Genomic DNA, 17263 nt, shown 5'->3' on the forward strand with positions numbered 1-17263 from the left:
TAAAAGACAAATATAAAAATTAAATAAATAATTACTTTACCTTTTCGAAAAATGTAAAGACTATTTATATTATTTAAATAAATTGAAGATTATTTTAATAAAAAAAAAAGGAACAACACAAAATTGTTAATTTTAGAATATTTCAATTATTAAATTATATAAAAGACAAATATAAAAATTAAATAAATAATTACTTTACCTTTTTTTAAAATTTAGACTATTCATATTATTTAAATAAATTTAAAAAAATAAATTAAAGATAATTTCATAAAAAAAATAGAATCAACATTGTTAATTTTACAATATTTCAATTATTAAATTATATAAAAGACAAATATAAAAATTAAATAAATTTGAAATAAAAAATTAAAGATAATTTCATAAAAAAAATTTGAAAAAATAAATTAAAGAAAATTTCATAAAAAAAATAATCAACATTGTTAATTTTACAATATTTCAATTATTATATTATATTGACAATGATAAAAAAATTAAATAAATAAATAATATAATTACAATTTAATCAAATAAAAAATTTAATTAATTACAAAAATTATAAAAAAAAATTAAATTTAAATATTTAATTTGAATCGGCCCAGACTGCCCGACTGTAACGAGCCGGTGGCTGGGAAACGGCCGGAAACCGTCATTCCCGGCCACTGAGCTCCGAAAAATGACAAAAAATCACATTTTTCACACTCCAGCATGCCCACAATCTAACTACTCATGCCCATGGATCTAATTTCAACCAAAATTACTAAGGATGCTATACTATGAAAAAAAGCATTCGAACTGGAGAAAAGATCAGAAAACTAACCGGTTCTTTTATTTCCACTGTAGATGATGGTCGTTGATTACGATGTTGGTGTAACTCCGGTGGTCGGTCGGTCGGTCGGTCGGTGAGAGATAATTCAAACAGTCTGAAGGGTAAAATGGGTTTTTACTGTGAAGTTTTTTTTTTAACTTAATTTATTTTTTTAATTCATTTAATGGGTCAAAGGCCAATGTCAATTTTTACTACAGTGGAAGAGCCATTTTTGTGTATTTCCTCGTATTTATTTGCATGGTAGTTATGTAATATAACATGAATGATTGTTACGATAAGACTTTTGAATGCAAAACTCCTCAATAAAATATTAAGTCACATTTATAATTGTCTTCCATCATTATAGTGAAAAATCAGAGTCCCAAATCGTCTCAACTTGTTGAGTACACTCAAGGCTAGTCTATTAGAGATATGTTTGACGCTATGAAATATTAGATATTTTTGAATGATGAGTTTGAATTAACTAAAATTTATCTTTTGTTGAGTACACTCAAGGAGATAAATTTTAGAGGCGTATTAAGTTAACACATAAGATGTGTAATGACAAAGAGTTGTCAGCTTAACGATCTGAGAGTTGTATGAAGATGCAATTGATAATAGTATCACCGAATGTTTTATTAAGGTTTCTTGAGTACACTCAAGGTCTTGATATAACAGATGGAATCTCAGCCCACTGGGAGTCAAGTATGGACTCCATAAATTTATGTGAGGGGGTCATAAATTTGAGTTAAACAGTGGGAGCAAAATTAATTTAATAAAATTTCATGTTAAATTAATTGATGCATTTTATATATTATTATTTCTTTTTTCGTCGTTTATACTCATTGAATCGTGAGTAACCATGTGAGGCATATTGAATGCCAACAATCAAATTAAATCCTCTTGATTGGCACTGCAATTTGAGAATTGTTCTTAGACATGAGAAAGTTGATTGTCCTTAAGTAGCCACATTCCAGAAACAGCTGGTGATGACTCAACTATGGAAAATGTGGCTATTATAAAAAGCACAGTGATGAGATAGTATTGCACACATGTGATGCTTGCAACTATGTCACCTGAGTTATAAAAGCAATTTGAAAATATAGATGTTAACACGCAATTCTTCATTACAAAGAGTTGTATGATAATAATCATGTGTAGAAGGATATGAGACTTCCAAACAACTATATCGGTGCAAAATGACAGAGTAGTCTTCAATCGATACATAGACACTGAAGATGATTGACGTTGAGAAATGTCTCAATTGAGTTCAATCATAAACCATGAACTAAGTAGTGATTTGGTTCTGCAATCTCTGTCAGAGAAAGCTATTCACAACTAATTATGAATTTAACATGAATTAGCTCGAATGCACAATTATTGAGTTGCTTGACATACTTAGAACCGTTATGCCAAAGTTAGAAGTGGGCAAGCCATTAATTCCTCTAAGGATATTAAGAGGAAGTCTAAAGGGGCTTTAGAAAAGCACCCAATATGGTTAAGACGGTCTAAACAAAGGACAATACCAAATCTAATGACCATTGCTTTCATTATAGAATGAAAGGTCATTGGAAGGAATATTGCGTGGCTTACATCTACTTCACGAATTTCTTAGGTATTTGATACGAGATGTAGATCTCATATTTATACAAATATGGAGAAACTAAATAGAACTAGACCATTGTAAGTGGGAGAAGTTAATCTACACGTTGAAGATGAGCAACAGTTGCTGCATTGCCTGTAGGAGCATACTTCTCGCCATTGCCTTTTGGTTTTGTATTGAAATTAGAGAAATGTCGCTTTGTACCCACCATAGCTGGAACATTAAAATGAATTTCATGTTTGGACATGAACTATTTTAATATTAAGGACAATTATTGTTCTTGTTTATCTTAATAAAGATCCTAACGGCTATGGTAAATTACAAAACAACGTTTATATTCTTTAATAAGGATTCAACAATGAATAGAGAAATTATAAGGCATAAATGCGATAATCTAATTATTATCGAAATCTGGCATGGCAGACTTTGTTATATAGATGAAATACAATTCCAAAGTTACATAAAGATGTATACACGAGATTAATTGATTTTGACAAGTACAAATTTTGTATGTCTGGCACAATGACCAAATCTTCTTTTACTTGAAAAGAAGAAAGGTCAGCATAATTACTGCTCTAATGCATAGTGATGCATATGGACTCATGTCAATTGATGTCAGGTAATGTTCATCTTATTTCATCAATGATCATGTATACCTAAAGAAACTCAAACATGAAGCTCTTGAAAAGTTCAAGAGATTCAAACTAGAAGTAGAGAAACAAATAAGTAAAGATACCCTCACATTAAGATTCGATTAAGTGAGAGTATATTAAAGATAAAATCTAGATTATCTAAAAGAGAATGAGATTCTCTTACAGTGGACTCCTCCACATACACTGCAGCATAGTGGTGTATCTAAAAGGAGGAATCATTAACTATTAGATATAGTGCGATTAATAACAAGTCATACAAATCTCTAAAAATCGTTTTGGGGTCATGCACTGATTGCAGTGTGCAACACACTAAAACATGTCATATATAGGTTGGTTAACAAAACTCCATACGAGTTATGGAAAGATAATTGTCTCAATTTATCTCATATGAAAGTTTTGGGCCATAACGCTTATTTGAAGTGCCTTAAATCGGATAAGTTTGAAACTAAATCCGATAAATACATATTTGTGGGATATTCAAAGCAGATATTTGAATATAAATTCTATTATTGTGAAGAAAGTCTTCATCTCACGACATATCGTCTTCTTAGAGAGAATGTTTACTCTAGGGGAGGACAGTGGGAGCAAAATAGAATATGAAAGAGTTCAAAAGTCCACAAATATAGTTAGCCAAATAGATGAATTCGCGTTTGATCCCATATCTAATATGGGACATACTTTTGATCAAGAAGTAGAGACTCCTGAGAACATGATAGCTCTATTTAAATCTAGTAAGATCATTCGACCTTGAAGAAGGTGCGAATCCACAATTACTAATCAGGTATTACTGATCAAGGATAATGAACCTGCTAGTTGCACTAAAATAAAGTCAAGTGTTGACTTCAAAGAGACAGCAAGAGGCCATAAAACTCGAGATGAACTCGACGTATGTAAATAAGGTTTGGACCTTGGTCAAGCCTTCTGATGGAATAAAACCCATAACTTTTTGTAAATAATTTACAAGGAAAATGTCGATATGGATGTGAATATCCATATATACAAAGCAAGGCTAGAAGCAAAGGTTAAGTGATGACCTTGGTGAAACCTTTCTCCTGTAGCTTTGCTGAAGTTCATTTGGGTTTTGCTTGCAACAGTTGCATACCGTGACTATAAGTTAAGAGAAGTCTCTTGGAGTTGAAATATTCGATTTGATGAAAAAGTCAAAGTATTTGATTTTATCAAATTTGAAGACAAATTGTGTGTTTACAAGAAGATAGTGAAAATATTGTCGTATTCCTAATATTATAGAAAACAACATCCCTCTGTTTCAATCGTTGAAATAATGTTTGTTAAATGATTTATTCATGAACGATATAGGAGAAGCAACTTGATCTATAGAGGTAGATCTAGAAGATTGCTTAACTCATCCCAATTTACATAGATGAAATCTTGAGAAGATTTCATATGGAGTACTGAATTACTCTGAAGCGATATGTTGGAAAGGTTCCAAATGTGAAGCAACCGTTGATTCAATAGTAGAAACCTAATACATGATTATTTCAGAAGTAGCAAAGAGTTGCAGAGTAGATCATGATGTTCATAAATGAACTTGGAGTAGTTCCTGATATTGTTGATCACATGCCATTGTATTGTGATAACAATAGAGCCATTGCGAAAATATAGGAACTAAGGTCTCATCAATTATCTAAACATGTATTAAGGCGGTATAATCTCATCAAAGAGATAATACATAGAAATGACGTAAAGAGAAGAACAAATTCCCACATTTAACAATATTGGAGATCCACTAACAAAGAGTTGTCGTAGCATAAATATGATTGTCATGTAGACTCTTATGATATTGGATACATAAGTGATTGGATCTAATGCAAGTGAGAGTTTGTAAGTATTATGCTCTAGGTCCAATCAACCTTGGACATAAATACTTTTGATATATAATTAATGCAATTTAATGACAAATCTATTATTTAATTAATAGACAATTAAATAAATAATAGAGTCTGTAGATTCAAATTTTCGTAATTTGTTAATCACAAGGAATTGTGACTGTGAGATATAAATTACGTATGATTGAATCTTAAATCATTCGTGGTAGTAAGTAATAACGAGATACGGATATCGTTATTACGGATAAATCATCACGTGTGACATTTCTTATTTGTGAAGTAAGTAGTTGATCTCACAAGTTAAAGTTGGTGACATTTAAATGAACACGTGGATATTTTGTTATAGAGCAAAACATTGGAGACCTACCGAGAGATTCCACATGGATAACTATCTGAGTGTCAGTTATTAATCTCTAATATTTGGTAGTGAGATTGGTCCTTTGACTTGAGGTTGTCATAGTACCTTATATGAGGACAGTCATACTTTGGTGGTGTTGAATATTGCTCTGCAAAAAGCGACTAATACGACATCGTTCGGGTACGTCAAGAATCGTATGAAGGTTGTGATTGACTAATAAAGAATTCATCACTCTTAGATAGTAGAAGATTATGATCTGCGTTTCATTCAATTAAGTCAATGATGAAATCCTTGGCCAAGGTGTACTCCTAAGTCGAAAAGAAGTTTTCGACTTATATTGACTTAATAATGGAGTGAAAGAAATGATCGATAATCGAAATTGACACACTTCCATATCTCTTAATTGATCAGATGATATTGACGAAAGGATTATAGTTTTACGGTAAACGAACGAGTTTGGTCTTGTCATACTAGGTGACATTTCCCGTCATATGTATTGCTCTGACACATTACTAGATGTTAATCTAAGACAACGAGTGCAAATTGGTGATAAATTAAAAGAGTGTTTTAATTTATCAATTTTGATTAGATCAAAATAATATTTCACGTCGTTAGACATAGTGATCGGGAACCTGATGGGTCGCACACAAAAGGAGAGTTGGAAGATTGTAATTTATCAATTAATTAATTTAACAAGCGTTTGATAAATTAATTAATTAGATTGCATATTGGCTCGAATTAATTAATTGGATTAATTAGTTTACAGACCGAATTTAATTAAATGAGTTAATTAAATATTGGATCGGGTCAGGCCAAACCCGTTCGGATTTATATAAATATGATTAGGGTTTTCAAAATTGGAGTGATTTTCATTATTCTTGCTAGCACAATAAAAAAACCCTAATACTGCAATCTTGTTCTCTGTGTGGATCACCGTTGGAGGCTGGACAATTGGGCAGCTGTGGGAGATAGATCTAAGTTGTTGGAACAAAGATATGATAAAGAAGTTTGCAGATCTTGTAAAGGTACATCTTTATCACAATTTCTATCTAAACACAAAAGCGATTCTTGGTGGGAATCGAAAATAATTTTAATTTTTCGCTGCGCATGTTAAGTAGATTTTCAACACTTTGTACAGTCCAATGTGGATTGTACAATGAGAAATACCCTGACATAAAATTTGATTCCTGCGTGCCTGCCACCAAATAAACTACTAGGATATTTCTCCTTGCACAGCCCAAACTACTATGACTGGTGCATTGATAATTACAATATCTCCTAAATGTGTTTAATCTTCATTAAAGTTTAAACTGTTAAACTATTAGACAGATCAATATATTAATTGGAATCACAAAAAATTAGAACTTCAGGAAAACAGTTGCAGATGCAAATAATTACAGTATTGCATAGTTGAATGACGATTAGTGATATGCACTATGCTTCTCAATCACAACTTTTGGAATTGTTATTAATGGTTGTAGTCATAGGTCGGTTTGGTATATATTCTTTAAACTTAATTTTATTTAAATAATCTCTCAACAGATAGTTTTGTGGTCTCATGACTTTTTACTACTTTTTAAAGTACGTATTCTCCAAAAATTTTTTTTTTTTCAAAATTTATTCTTCGAATATCACATCAAATTGGTCGAGGTGTTTGAGCCCCATTTTTATGAACAATGCATTTTAGAATAGTAAATTGATGAAAAATATGTGGTTGAAAAATAATTTTTTTTAATTTACGTATAATATTATTTTAATAAAGAATGTGTGATTAAAAATAAAGAAAGAAAAATGTACTTTGAAAAAAAAAAAAAAAAAAATTTTTTTGCCTTTTTTTTTATACTATATATTGACCCACGGATGGCAGTGGGTCGAGCCGAGCCAGCTCGGCTCGTTAACCCACGAGTTCGGCTCGGACTCGCGACGAGCAGGCTCGAGCTCGGACCCGTCATTTGACGAGCTCGAACAGTCCACGAGCCAAGCCGGTTCGATCCAATTGACATCCCTACCCACGCTTGAATAATTTCATATTGCGTTAGTTGCTCTGTCTTTTCAGTTAGATCTCGACACGATATTTAGTGGGAAATGTTGGGTGTACCAACAGTCACAACAATGGGTCCCACACGGCACCACTTGTATAAAAAAAATAAAAATAAAAAAGGCACCCACGCAACCCGGTGTATGTAGTGTTCGGTGAATCCATACCTGCACATACAGTATCACAATCCCTATTTTAGTACAAGAACTTCTCGTGAATTTAATACAACGAGCTCGTCTTTTTGTTTTACACAACCTGTTCTGCTCTTGAGAGGGATCCAATCCATACTCGTCTAAGGTGAGTCAGTTTTTCAAATTTTACGTTATTCCAAGTTCATTCACAATCAATCAGTTAATTAAATTGTTCAATTGATTTTATTTTTTAGGAATTTTGAAAAATAAAAAAAGGGGAATCTGAAAATGGCAAGTGGAGTAGAACAAGATAAATCTCTGCAGTCAATATGTTACAAGCGTGGTTCACTTCAGCTGCTCGATCAGGTACATCTTTTGATAAGCACACGAATTAGGTTGTTGTTAATAATAATTGAAAACTTAATCACCCAAGTTGAATCCTTGACTTTAGTGAATTCTGGGTTCATTCTTAAAGCTTTGTTTCTGAATTTTTGCAATCATTTCTATTTTAGTTCCCAGTTCATTAATTCTTTGGAAGTAATTCTTTTGATTTCTATTTATCTTTTTGGGTTGTGCAGAGAAAGCTTCCATTGGAGACCATTTATTTGGAAATCCGACACACAAAAGACGGATGGTAATCAATCCTTGCTCTGTGTTCTTATTTAATTTTTTAAAAAGATAGAAAATTTTCTTTCAATATCATCAAGAACAAAGGGAATTTCATCTAAAAGCTTCAGCTGAGGCCGCTAGTAGATATTTAAAATCTACATGCCTTTTTCATGCTGGTTATATTCAATTTTTCTCAGTCAAATGTCTGATACATGTAGATTTTCATAGTACGTATTTGCCTGGTTGTAATACCATGTTGATTATCTTATCTATAAGCGTGTATTTGTCTAAATCTTATTTTCGACATTTCAAAGTCATTCCACAAACAACAATGTCATTGATTATCTTGGCCATGTCCCAATTTAAAAGCTACTTTTCACCAATTATTCTCAAGTGTCCATTTCAAATGAGTAATCCATGATGCCTTTTTCTAGGCAGTCTCCACTTCGGTACGCAATTCTGTGATCACACTCTGAGTCCCCATCTAACTTGACTTCTATTCAGCAGAGAAGTTAATAGCTATTTATGCTGCCAAGTACTCTACACATTGAGTTGTCAAACTCTTATTTCCTAGACGAACCAAATCATATTCTCATTTCCAGTTTCTGATCACTAATCTGCCTTTAGTGGACTTTTCTTATTTGAAAAATGCTGCAGCAACAACTTACTAAAAATTTTCTTCTGGTTGCCACATCTGCGATGAACTTTAGCTGTTGTTTCAGTCTCCATATCCATAGCTTCTCTGTGTCGTCTTTCACATCCTCATGCTAAATTGTTAAGGGTAGCAGCTCTATCTGGCCAGTATTATACATCACCTGTTCACCATAACAGAGTACTTTTCATGGTAAATAACTCGACAACAACAAAGAAAGTCACATAATTTCCATGTAGCTCTGAGTATTGTTCCCCTCATCGTTCTCCTTCCAAAATGGTCTTATGGGACCGATCCGGAATCAAGATGATTTATTTCTACTAGTACACTTTTTTCAATATACCCCTTATGTCCTACATCATTGACAAAGCACATATCTACATTGCAAGATAGCATTCTTTCAGAGGGCGAGTGTTTTGGTGCGGGAGAGATGTGCTAAAACCACAATTGGGAAGTAATGGCAGCTGTTAGTAAGAAGCTCCCTGGAAACGTCACTGCCGCTGTCAAACCTTATATAGAGGAATGCATTGCTATACTGGAGGGATTAACCTTTCCCTGCATGCATGAATTTGCCGTTACCATGACTGAATCTGATTGTTTTAATGCTGTCCTGTCCATGCTGTGAATATCCCACTAATACATGCAACCGAGGGGACTCTTCTCTCTAGGATTTCTGAATTAATGAGTTGTTTTTCTTTAGTTTTTTCATTTGGTAAGGCGGAAAGCGAATAGTGTTGCTAATGCCCTCGCAAAATTTGCCATTTAATGTTCAACTCAATCAGTATGGATTGGGGAGTCCTCAGGCTTCACTGCCTGCCCTTGTACTCCATGATATTTCTGAATGAAACTACCATCTGTTGGAATTTTACTGATTCTCAATCTAGCTTTGGTAGGTAAAATGTTCTAGTAAACTTTCTAGAGAAGGATCTTCATGTTTCTAAAAACCTTTAACCTCCATATTTTTCCAGTCACTCTGCTGCCTCCACTTGACTCTGCAATCTGCTGCACAATCTTTCCGTGCAGATTGTGATAAACTTTACCGAAGTATGCACATTTGATTTAGAACTTACTGTTCTTGATGTAATGCCTGATCAGCTCTGTTGCATGGATACTTGAACAAGGGTGATGTGTCCGTTCAGATATGGGTCAAATATCGACACTGCTCGAACACTCTGGTCATTTTTCTTTCTTTATAAAAAATACTATATATTTTTAATTCTTAGTTATTATTGAATATAAATAGGTACTTATATTTACAAGAATTCAACAAATAAAATAAAAAAAGGATAAAACTAAATTTATATTATATAAATAAAGAATTTAAAAGAATTTAATCAATGTATCGACAACGTGCCATGTGAGTACTTTTTTGAAAAATTGCGTGTCGGGTTGTCCGTGTCAGTTGATATAGCTGAACGATATATCTGTGTTGTTCTGTATTCCAAATGATTGAAAGTTCCATGTCCATTGTCATCTTCTGATAAAATTTGTAATGTGCATTCCTCTTCCCTAACCATCTGGCTGTGTTATAATATGTCTTGACATCTTATGACTTGAAACTTGGGAAGTAAATTTGTAGAAATTTTTTGAATGATCTATTCCACTAAGTCACACAAATATTTTTTCTGTGCTAAGTTTGTCTTTGTAACAACCATATAATTTACTTCAGTGTATGCTTATTTATTTTGTATTCTGATCACAGCTAAGTTTTATTCATATATATGTGGAGAAACCCAGTATATAAATTTTAGATGAGTTGCAGTTTATGGATTCACACTAGTATATGTCAGTATGAAAGTATTTATTAGAAAAAAGACTGTCCGTTTGATGACCACCTTGATTGTACACGAGTGCAGGACCCATTTTAAAGTCTCACGTATCTCTTGACATTTCCTCTTTGTTTCTTGAGTGATGATTTTTTTCTCCCAATGCTTATTCTTCCATCTACACTTTTGTATCTATGTAGATCAGATCCCCCTCACAACCACCAGGCGCACACTATCCACACAAATGGATTATGCATGTCTCCTGGATTTAAGTTGTTTTGATTTGTGAAGACGACAAAGGAGAAAGGGAAGATACACTTCCTTCTGAAGAAGTGTTAATTTTTTAACTACAAATATTTAACAACCAAGGGAGGGGGAAGGGAAAAAATTGGGAGAAATTTAGCAGCAAGAGGTAGAAAGTGTGCTGTTATAATTTACAGTTAAATCATTCTTGGTTTATCTATTTTAACTGAGTTTAGTTTAGTTTTTTAGTGCTTTATCACCCTCCCCTTCCCCTCCAATTTGGTAGGGGAAAATTGGGCCTTTATGTCCTCGCCCTCAGTTCACCCAAGTCAAGTAAGGTGATTTGTACCCTTTGCTTCTGCTTCTACTTGCCTCTCATTTCTGTGTTTCCCTTATGATATGTTTCAACAGGACTGCAATAAGAGACATGGTTGTTCGTGGTGCACCAGCAATTGCCATAGCTGCTGCCCTCTCCTTGGCAGTAGAAGCTTCTAACTTGGGGGCTTTTAATGGGACATCTGATGATGCAGCATCATTTCTGAGCAATAAACTGGAATATCTCATCTCAAGGTAATTGTTGCTCTACATGGAAAACCTCAATGTACTTCCATTATCTGCCATTTGACATTATTGCCTAGAAGCATAGCAAACTCAGTATCTTAAATGCAGCCGCCCAACAGCTGTTAATCTTTCAGATGCTGCAACAAAACTCAAGGACATCATACAGAAGGCTGCTTCCAATGCTTCGGAAGCACAAACTGTCTTTCAGGTTGACACTGTCATATCTTATGGAAAAACTGTGACTTCTCGGTAATTGATCATAGGCTACAGGACAGAGTACGAGAGAAGACTTCGTAGAACCATGCATATATTGCTTAAAGTCTCATGCACACATCTGTGTAATTAGGTACAGAACATAACAAAGTAGTAGTCTCTTTATGTGAAGCTAATATTTTCATTATACAGGCTTACATTAAAGCTGCTGAAGTCATGCTTGAAGACGATGTTGCTTCCAATAAAGCAATTGGATCCTATGGAGCTAGATTCCTTCAGAAGCAGCACAATGATTCTGAGAAGCTTTCTATTTTGACCCATTGCAACACTGGCAGGTACCATTTGTTAATTTTTGCCCCTATTTCTTCAACTCTCATAATCCTCAGAATTGCTCCAATCACTTGGGCTTTCTTGTATTGTTGACATATATTGTGAATCTAATTTTTCCAAATAGGGTTCTTTAAATGTCATAATTTTACTTTCAAAATAGTCTTGCAACGGCTGGATATGGAACTGCACTTGGTGTGATTCGTGCACTTCATGCAGATGGTGTTCTTGGAAGAGCTTTCTGCACAGAAACACGCCCATTCAATCAAGTGAGTGTTGCTACTTCTTCGTATTTTATACCAGTGTAGTTAAAATAAATATAAATAAATAAATAAAAACTCTGCTCAAGTGTTATGGTCGGGTTTAATATGAAATTAGGATGTCATTGCAATGATTTTTATTTTTGAAGAATGGAAAAGTAATCTGTTGATGTGTTTCCACTACTCTCTATTCATGTCATTAGTAGTACAACAAAAATAAGGCGGATAATGTTACTTGTATATAAGAAATTACATAATGGTTTACATATAGCTGAGTTGTCAAAAATGGAGTGGAGAATATTTTTTATTTTTTGGTTAAAGAAATTTTGATCCAATCATATCTCATCACATCATGTGTATGTAATTTATTATGTAAACATATTATGCACATGCAGCACAACCAAAATAAGGCAGTTTGTAGAGGCTAAATATCATATCTGAGATTATAAATATAAGGTAGTGCTCTACAAGAAGTATGTCCAAATTGCTTGATCCTAATTTGGCTAGTCTAAATAGCTAATACAAACACATGGCTTTTGAATTTTCTAATATGATTAAATGGAAACCAGAGAGTTGTCAAGTATGATCTTCAACGACTCTATTTATGGACAACCTGGACTTCAAAGCCTATACGATGTGCATTCCAAACTTGACCACAAATTAAGGAGTGGTTACAAGTATATCGGTGTAGTAAATACATTATATTGACATCATTACTTTATTTAAGAGTGTTTAGATAGCTTGTTAGAAGGATATAACATCTTCAACTATATTCATATCACTCGTACTCTACTTCCTTCATAGTTATGCTTACACGTGGCACAAATACTTCACTTCCTTCACACATATGCTTACACATTGCACAAATGCTTTACTTCTGAGAGACTTCTCTATTATGACTCTTTTTCTTTTTTTCACCTTTTTATTTTTTCGGAATGAAGCTGCAACAAATTTTCATCTTAGCATCTGTTTAGTTTGTAAAATGTGATTTGGCTGTTGCGGACTGTCCAGCTGCTAAGTATGTTGTAAAATGTGTAACTTTTCCTTACCTCAGTTGTGGGCATTGTTCTCATTTTGGAAGCATTACCTTTAATATATAATGCTTTTGTTAAAGGGAAACTGGAATTAAAAGTTTGAAAACTTATATCAAGATAAGAGGATTGAACTAACTCCAGGTGTTAAGCTTTTTAACATCCTGGCGTCGAGGGAGTTCCTCTATTCAATCCTTTTCCTTCTTCTTGTTGCTGGATATCTCGTTCATACACAATTAGTTTTTAGAATCAATAGGTTTTTTAGCAGAAAGACAGGTATTCCTTGTGCATTATCAGACAATCACTTATTCACAAGTATTTTCTTTGTTGCGAGAATTTGTATTTTGAGTTATTGCTCAAAAGAATCCTGATACCAAGCTTCTTTTTTTTTTTAATTTCCTTTCTTTCTTTTGAAAGTATTCTGAACAGGATTACCATGTGGCCCAAAATGATAATCACTGCTCCTACATTTTCTAATTCTGTGTGGATCCGATAGAGGTTTTTAATTTTGTTATCTGAGCTTCTGTGCTTACTTTCTTGAATTGACCTCAGGGATCAAGGCTCACAGCATTTGAGTTGGTGCATGACAACATTCCTGCCACTTTAATAGCTGATTCTGCTGCTGCGGCATTAATGAAAACTGGGAAAGTGAATGCCGTGATTGTTGGGGCTGATCGTGTTGCAGCTAATGGTACTAAAGGCGTTCTCTCCCTCCAATTGAATTTCCATGCTAACTTCCAAGTTTTCCCTCAAATATTTGATCATATTTTAGGTGATACTGCCAATAAGATCGGAACGTACAGTCTTGCCCTTTGTGCAGTGCATCATGGTATCCCATTTTATGTGGCCGCTCCTCTCACTTCCATTGATCTGTCACTTTCTTCTGGGCAAGAAATTGTTATAGAAGAAAGATCTGCAAAAGAACTGTTGAATGCTCGAGGAGGACTGGGAGAACAAGTTGCTGCTTCTGGAATTTCTGTTTGGAATCCTGCTTTCGACATTACCCCAGCTAACATTATTAGTGGCATCATTACAGAAAAGGTCTCTCTGTCTCTGTCTCTCTCTCTCTCTCTCTCTCTCTCTGTGGCAAGCGATCATGCCCATCCACACTTTTTGACTTAATGTTGCTGTGCAAATCTTTGAGTTGTAGCACCTGATTTTCTTGTCACTACTTACAAATGTCCAGGGTGTCATAACAAAAGATGGGAGCGATTCATTTGATATTAAAAGTTTCATACTAAAGGTACTGAGCAAGGAGTAACATAGAAGCACGATATCCCACCATCAGAGATGAACATCCCGCCTGTGGCTGATACTTTTTCAGTGTTGCCTTCAAGAGGCATCTAACAGCTCATTACGCTTCAGGTGTTCTTATTTTATGCGTAATTTATTTGTGCGGTTTAAGTAAACAAATTTCATGCTTTCTTTCGTGTGTTTACTTCCCGAGGGTCATCCATGTTTACTTAGTTACTTGAGTCTCAAAACCAGATACGATAAGAGATTTGTAGCTAGTTAACATGAAATATGAAGTTGTCACTTGACATTTCATCAATTGTTGTAGGCTTACCTGTCTCGGTAAATTAACATAGGTCAGCAATGGTAATATTTCGAGTAATCTACTATGACAATACATCGATTCTATACCAAATTAAGACTACAGTACTTTCTCTGGCAAATCAGCGATACTGTAGAAGAAAATTGAATTAATATCAGAATTAGTGCCAACTTCACATAATCAAAAATGAATAAGGAAACGTATTTTAACAGTAATCCGAAATCAGCTTGATGAACATTGACTATGAAAATAAAACTGTAAATATAATGATAGAAAATCAGATCCGGCATGGCTGGGAGGTAATTGCAGCAACTGACGGTAGGAGAACGTTGGGCAACGATTTCTGAATATGGATTGTAAACTGTACTAATTGATAGGTGAACGGAGAGAGAAGACAATAAAAAGACGTCAAATGTCACCCAATTTTGCTGGATTTGAAATCCATTAATCTTTACCCTGAAATCCATCAGTTCTGAAACTGGATAGAATTTCATGTCAATACTGGGCATCCAGAAATGGGAAGTTTCAAGTGCTGTGAGATGAAACACAGAATCTCTAAGCATTGGGCCGAATTTGATGGCAATTATCTTTAGGAAAAATGATGTTTTGAATAGTGATTTTTTTGGAGAATATGTATAATAAAAATATGAAAATTTTTTGAATTTACGTACAAAATATTTTATTGTATGAATATCTCCCGTTGGCCCCCATTATTTTAGTTTATAATTTTTGAAATAGTAATTTTTTTTTTTTTTTTTTTTTTTTTTTGAGAATGTGTAATATTATTTTATAAAAAATTATGTGATCGAAAATAAAGAGCAAGAAAATTATAATTTGAAATAATGGGCCAAATGGGGGGCTAATTGACAGACCCAATGGCATCAGCTCAACAACTCCAAATCACTCCATTCCGAAGCATAAAATTATTTTCATTTTTATCCTCCATGAAATGAATTGTCACACTGCGGTTGAGGACAGCCTTTGCCATCAATCAAACCGCACTGATATGCTCAAATTAGACGAAATTTTAATGCAGAAAATTAATTTAGATCATAAAACTGAGAATAGCACAAGCAATTTGAGCAATTTTTTCAGTCATCGGCCAAAAAATTCAAGAAGCATTCTTAATTAGTTCATTAATTCCCAAATGGAGAGATCGCCTCAAGCACATACCCAATAAATAAAGATCAACATTTAATCGAAATCTAGAAAAATCTAGAAAAGGGCAGTACCTTGATAAAGCCAATTTCCTTGGCGTTGCTGCGGAAACACTGCCTACAGGACATCAGTCATACTTCCTAATGATACCATGTGGATTTCCACAGACGCGGCTGTTCTTACATAATCATCAACATAAAACTTGTTCAATTTAAATTTAGCATAACAAATTTTAGTTCTGACCCACTTTCTCCTCTCTCAGAAACCCTAGCTTCGTTTTCGAAAGAGAATGAGGCGCTGATAAATAACTATAGAATGAGGATGAAATTAATGATTTAGAAACGTTGAAGGATGAAATTGACAATGTGAAATAGTGGAAGGATGGATTTCACATTTGTAAATAGTTCGTAGATGAAATTGGTGATTTAAAGTAGTGGAGGATAAATTTACTTTATTTAATAGCTGGAGGATGAAATTCATGTTTATAAAAGTTTGAGGACAAAATTGATGATAAAGAATAGTTGAAAGATGAAATTGATAACATAGAATAGTTGCAGGATGAAATTGTACATATAGAATCGTTTGAGGACAAAAGTTAATTGATTAATAACTTAAGGATGAAATTGATGATATAGTAAAGTTGAAGGATGGAGTTTACATTGTTAAATACATGAAGGATGAAATTGATGATAAATTATAGTTGTATGATGATATATACGTTATGCAATAGTTGAAGGATGAAATTTATGTTATCTAATAGTTAAAAATTGATGGTTAAAATAGTTGAAGGATAAAATTTGACATATCAGATAGTTTGAGAGTGAAATTGATGATTATAATAATTGGAGAAAAAATTTACATCATTAAATAGGCGAAGGATTGAATTGAAATTAACTAATTGTTGAAGGATGTAATTGATGATTACAATAGTCGAAGGATGAAAATTTATTCCTAAATAGATGAAGGATGAAATTTACATTATCTAATTATTGAAGAATGAAATTATTGATTAAAATAGTTGGAGGATGTAATTTTTAATATTTTACAACGCATTTCGGCCCTTCATCTATTTGAGTACTTCAATTCGATCCCTCAACTATTAATTTCATGCAATTGTGGTGCCCATTTCGAAGAGGTGATGAGGGGGATTGCGGAAGTACATAAAATTTTATGTATTTTGATGTAAAAATTATACAAATTTTATGTAGGCAATATAATCCATATGAAAATCATGCTTAAATAAATTAAAAATTTTTAAACTCATAACCTTCTTACAGTATGTATAAATTGATGACTTCTTCTTACGCTTTCTTTCTGTATACACTTTTGTCTCACTTTGATGAATCAATGGGTTGAGATAATTTTCACACTAGAGTTTAGGATTTTTAGCAATTGCTTGCCTACTATCTCTTACTAAAATATTTTCTTTGCATTTTTCTACTAGAAGATTTCT

General features: G+C 33.4%; 1 protein-coding gene across 1 annotated transcript; it reads left to right on the plus strand.

Annotated features, from left to right (window-relative positions):
- Nucleotides 1-7436: 7436 nt before the first annotated feature.
- On the plus strand, nt 7437-14645 carry LOC111411437 (methylthioribose-1-phosphate isomerase). The gene is made up of 10 exons (XM_023041972.1): nt 7437-7601; nt 7690-7801; nt 8014-8069; nt 11117-11275; nt 11375-11474; nt 11672-11814; nt 11970-12075; nt 13650-13788; nt 13870-14138; nt 14284-14645. The coding sequence occupies exons 2-10, from the start codon at nt 7724-7726 to the stop codon at nt 14356-14358; spliced, it is 1125 nt and encodes a 374-aa protein (XP_022897740.1). The 5' UTR covers nt 7437-7601; nt 7690-7723; the 3' UTR covers nt 14359-14645.
- The last annotated feature ends 2618 nt before the right edge of the window (nt 14646-17263 follow it).

The sequence above is a fragment of the Olea europaea genome, chromosome 2, assembly GCF_002742605.1.
Source record: "Olea europaea var. sylvestris chromosome 2, O_europaea_v1, whole genome shotgun sequence".
NCBI lineage: Eukaryota > Viridiplantae > Streptophyta > Magnoliopsida > Lamiales > Oleaceae > Olea > Olea europaea.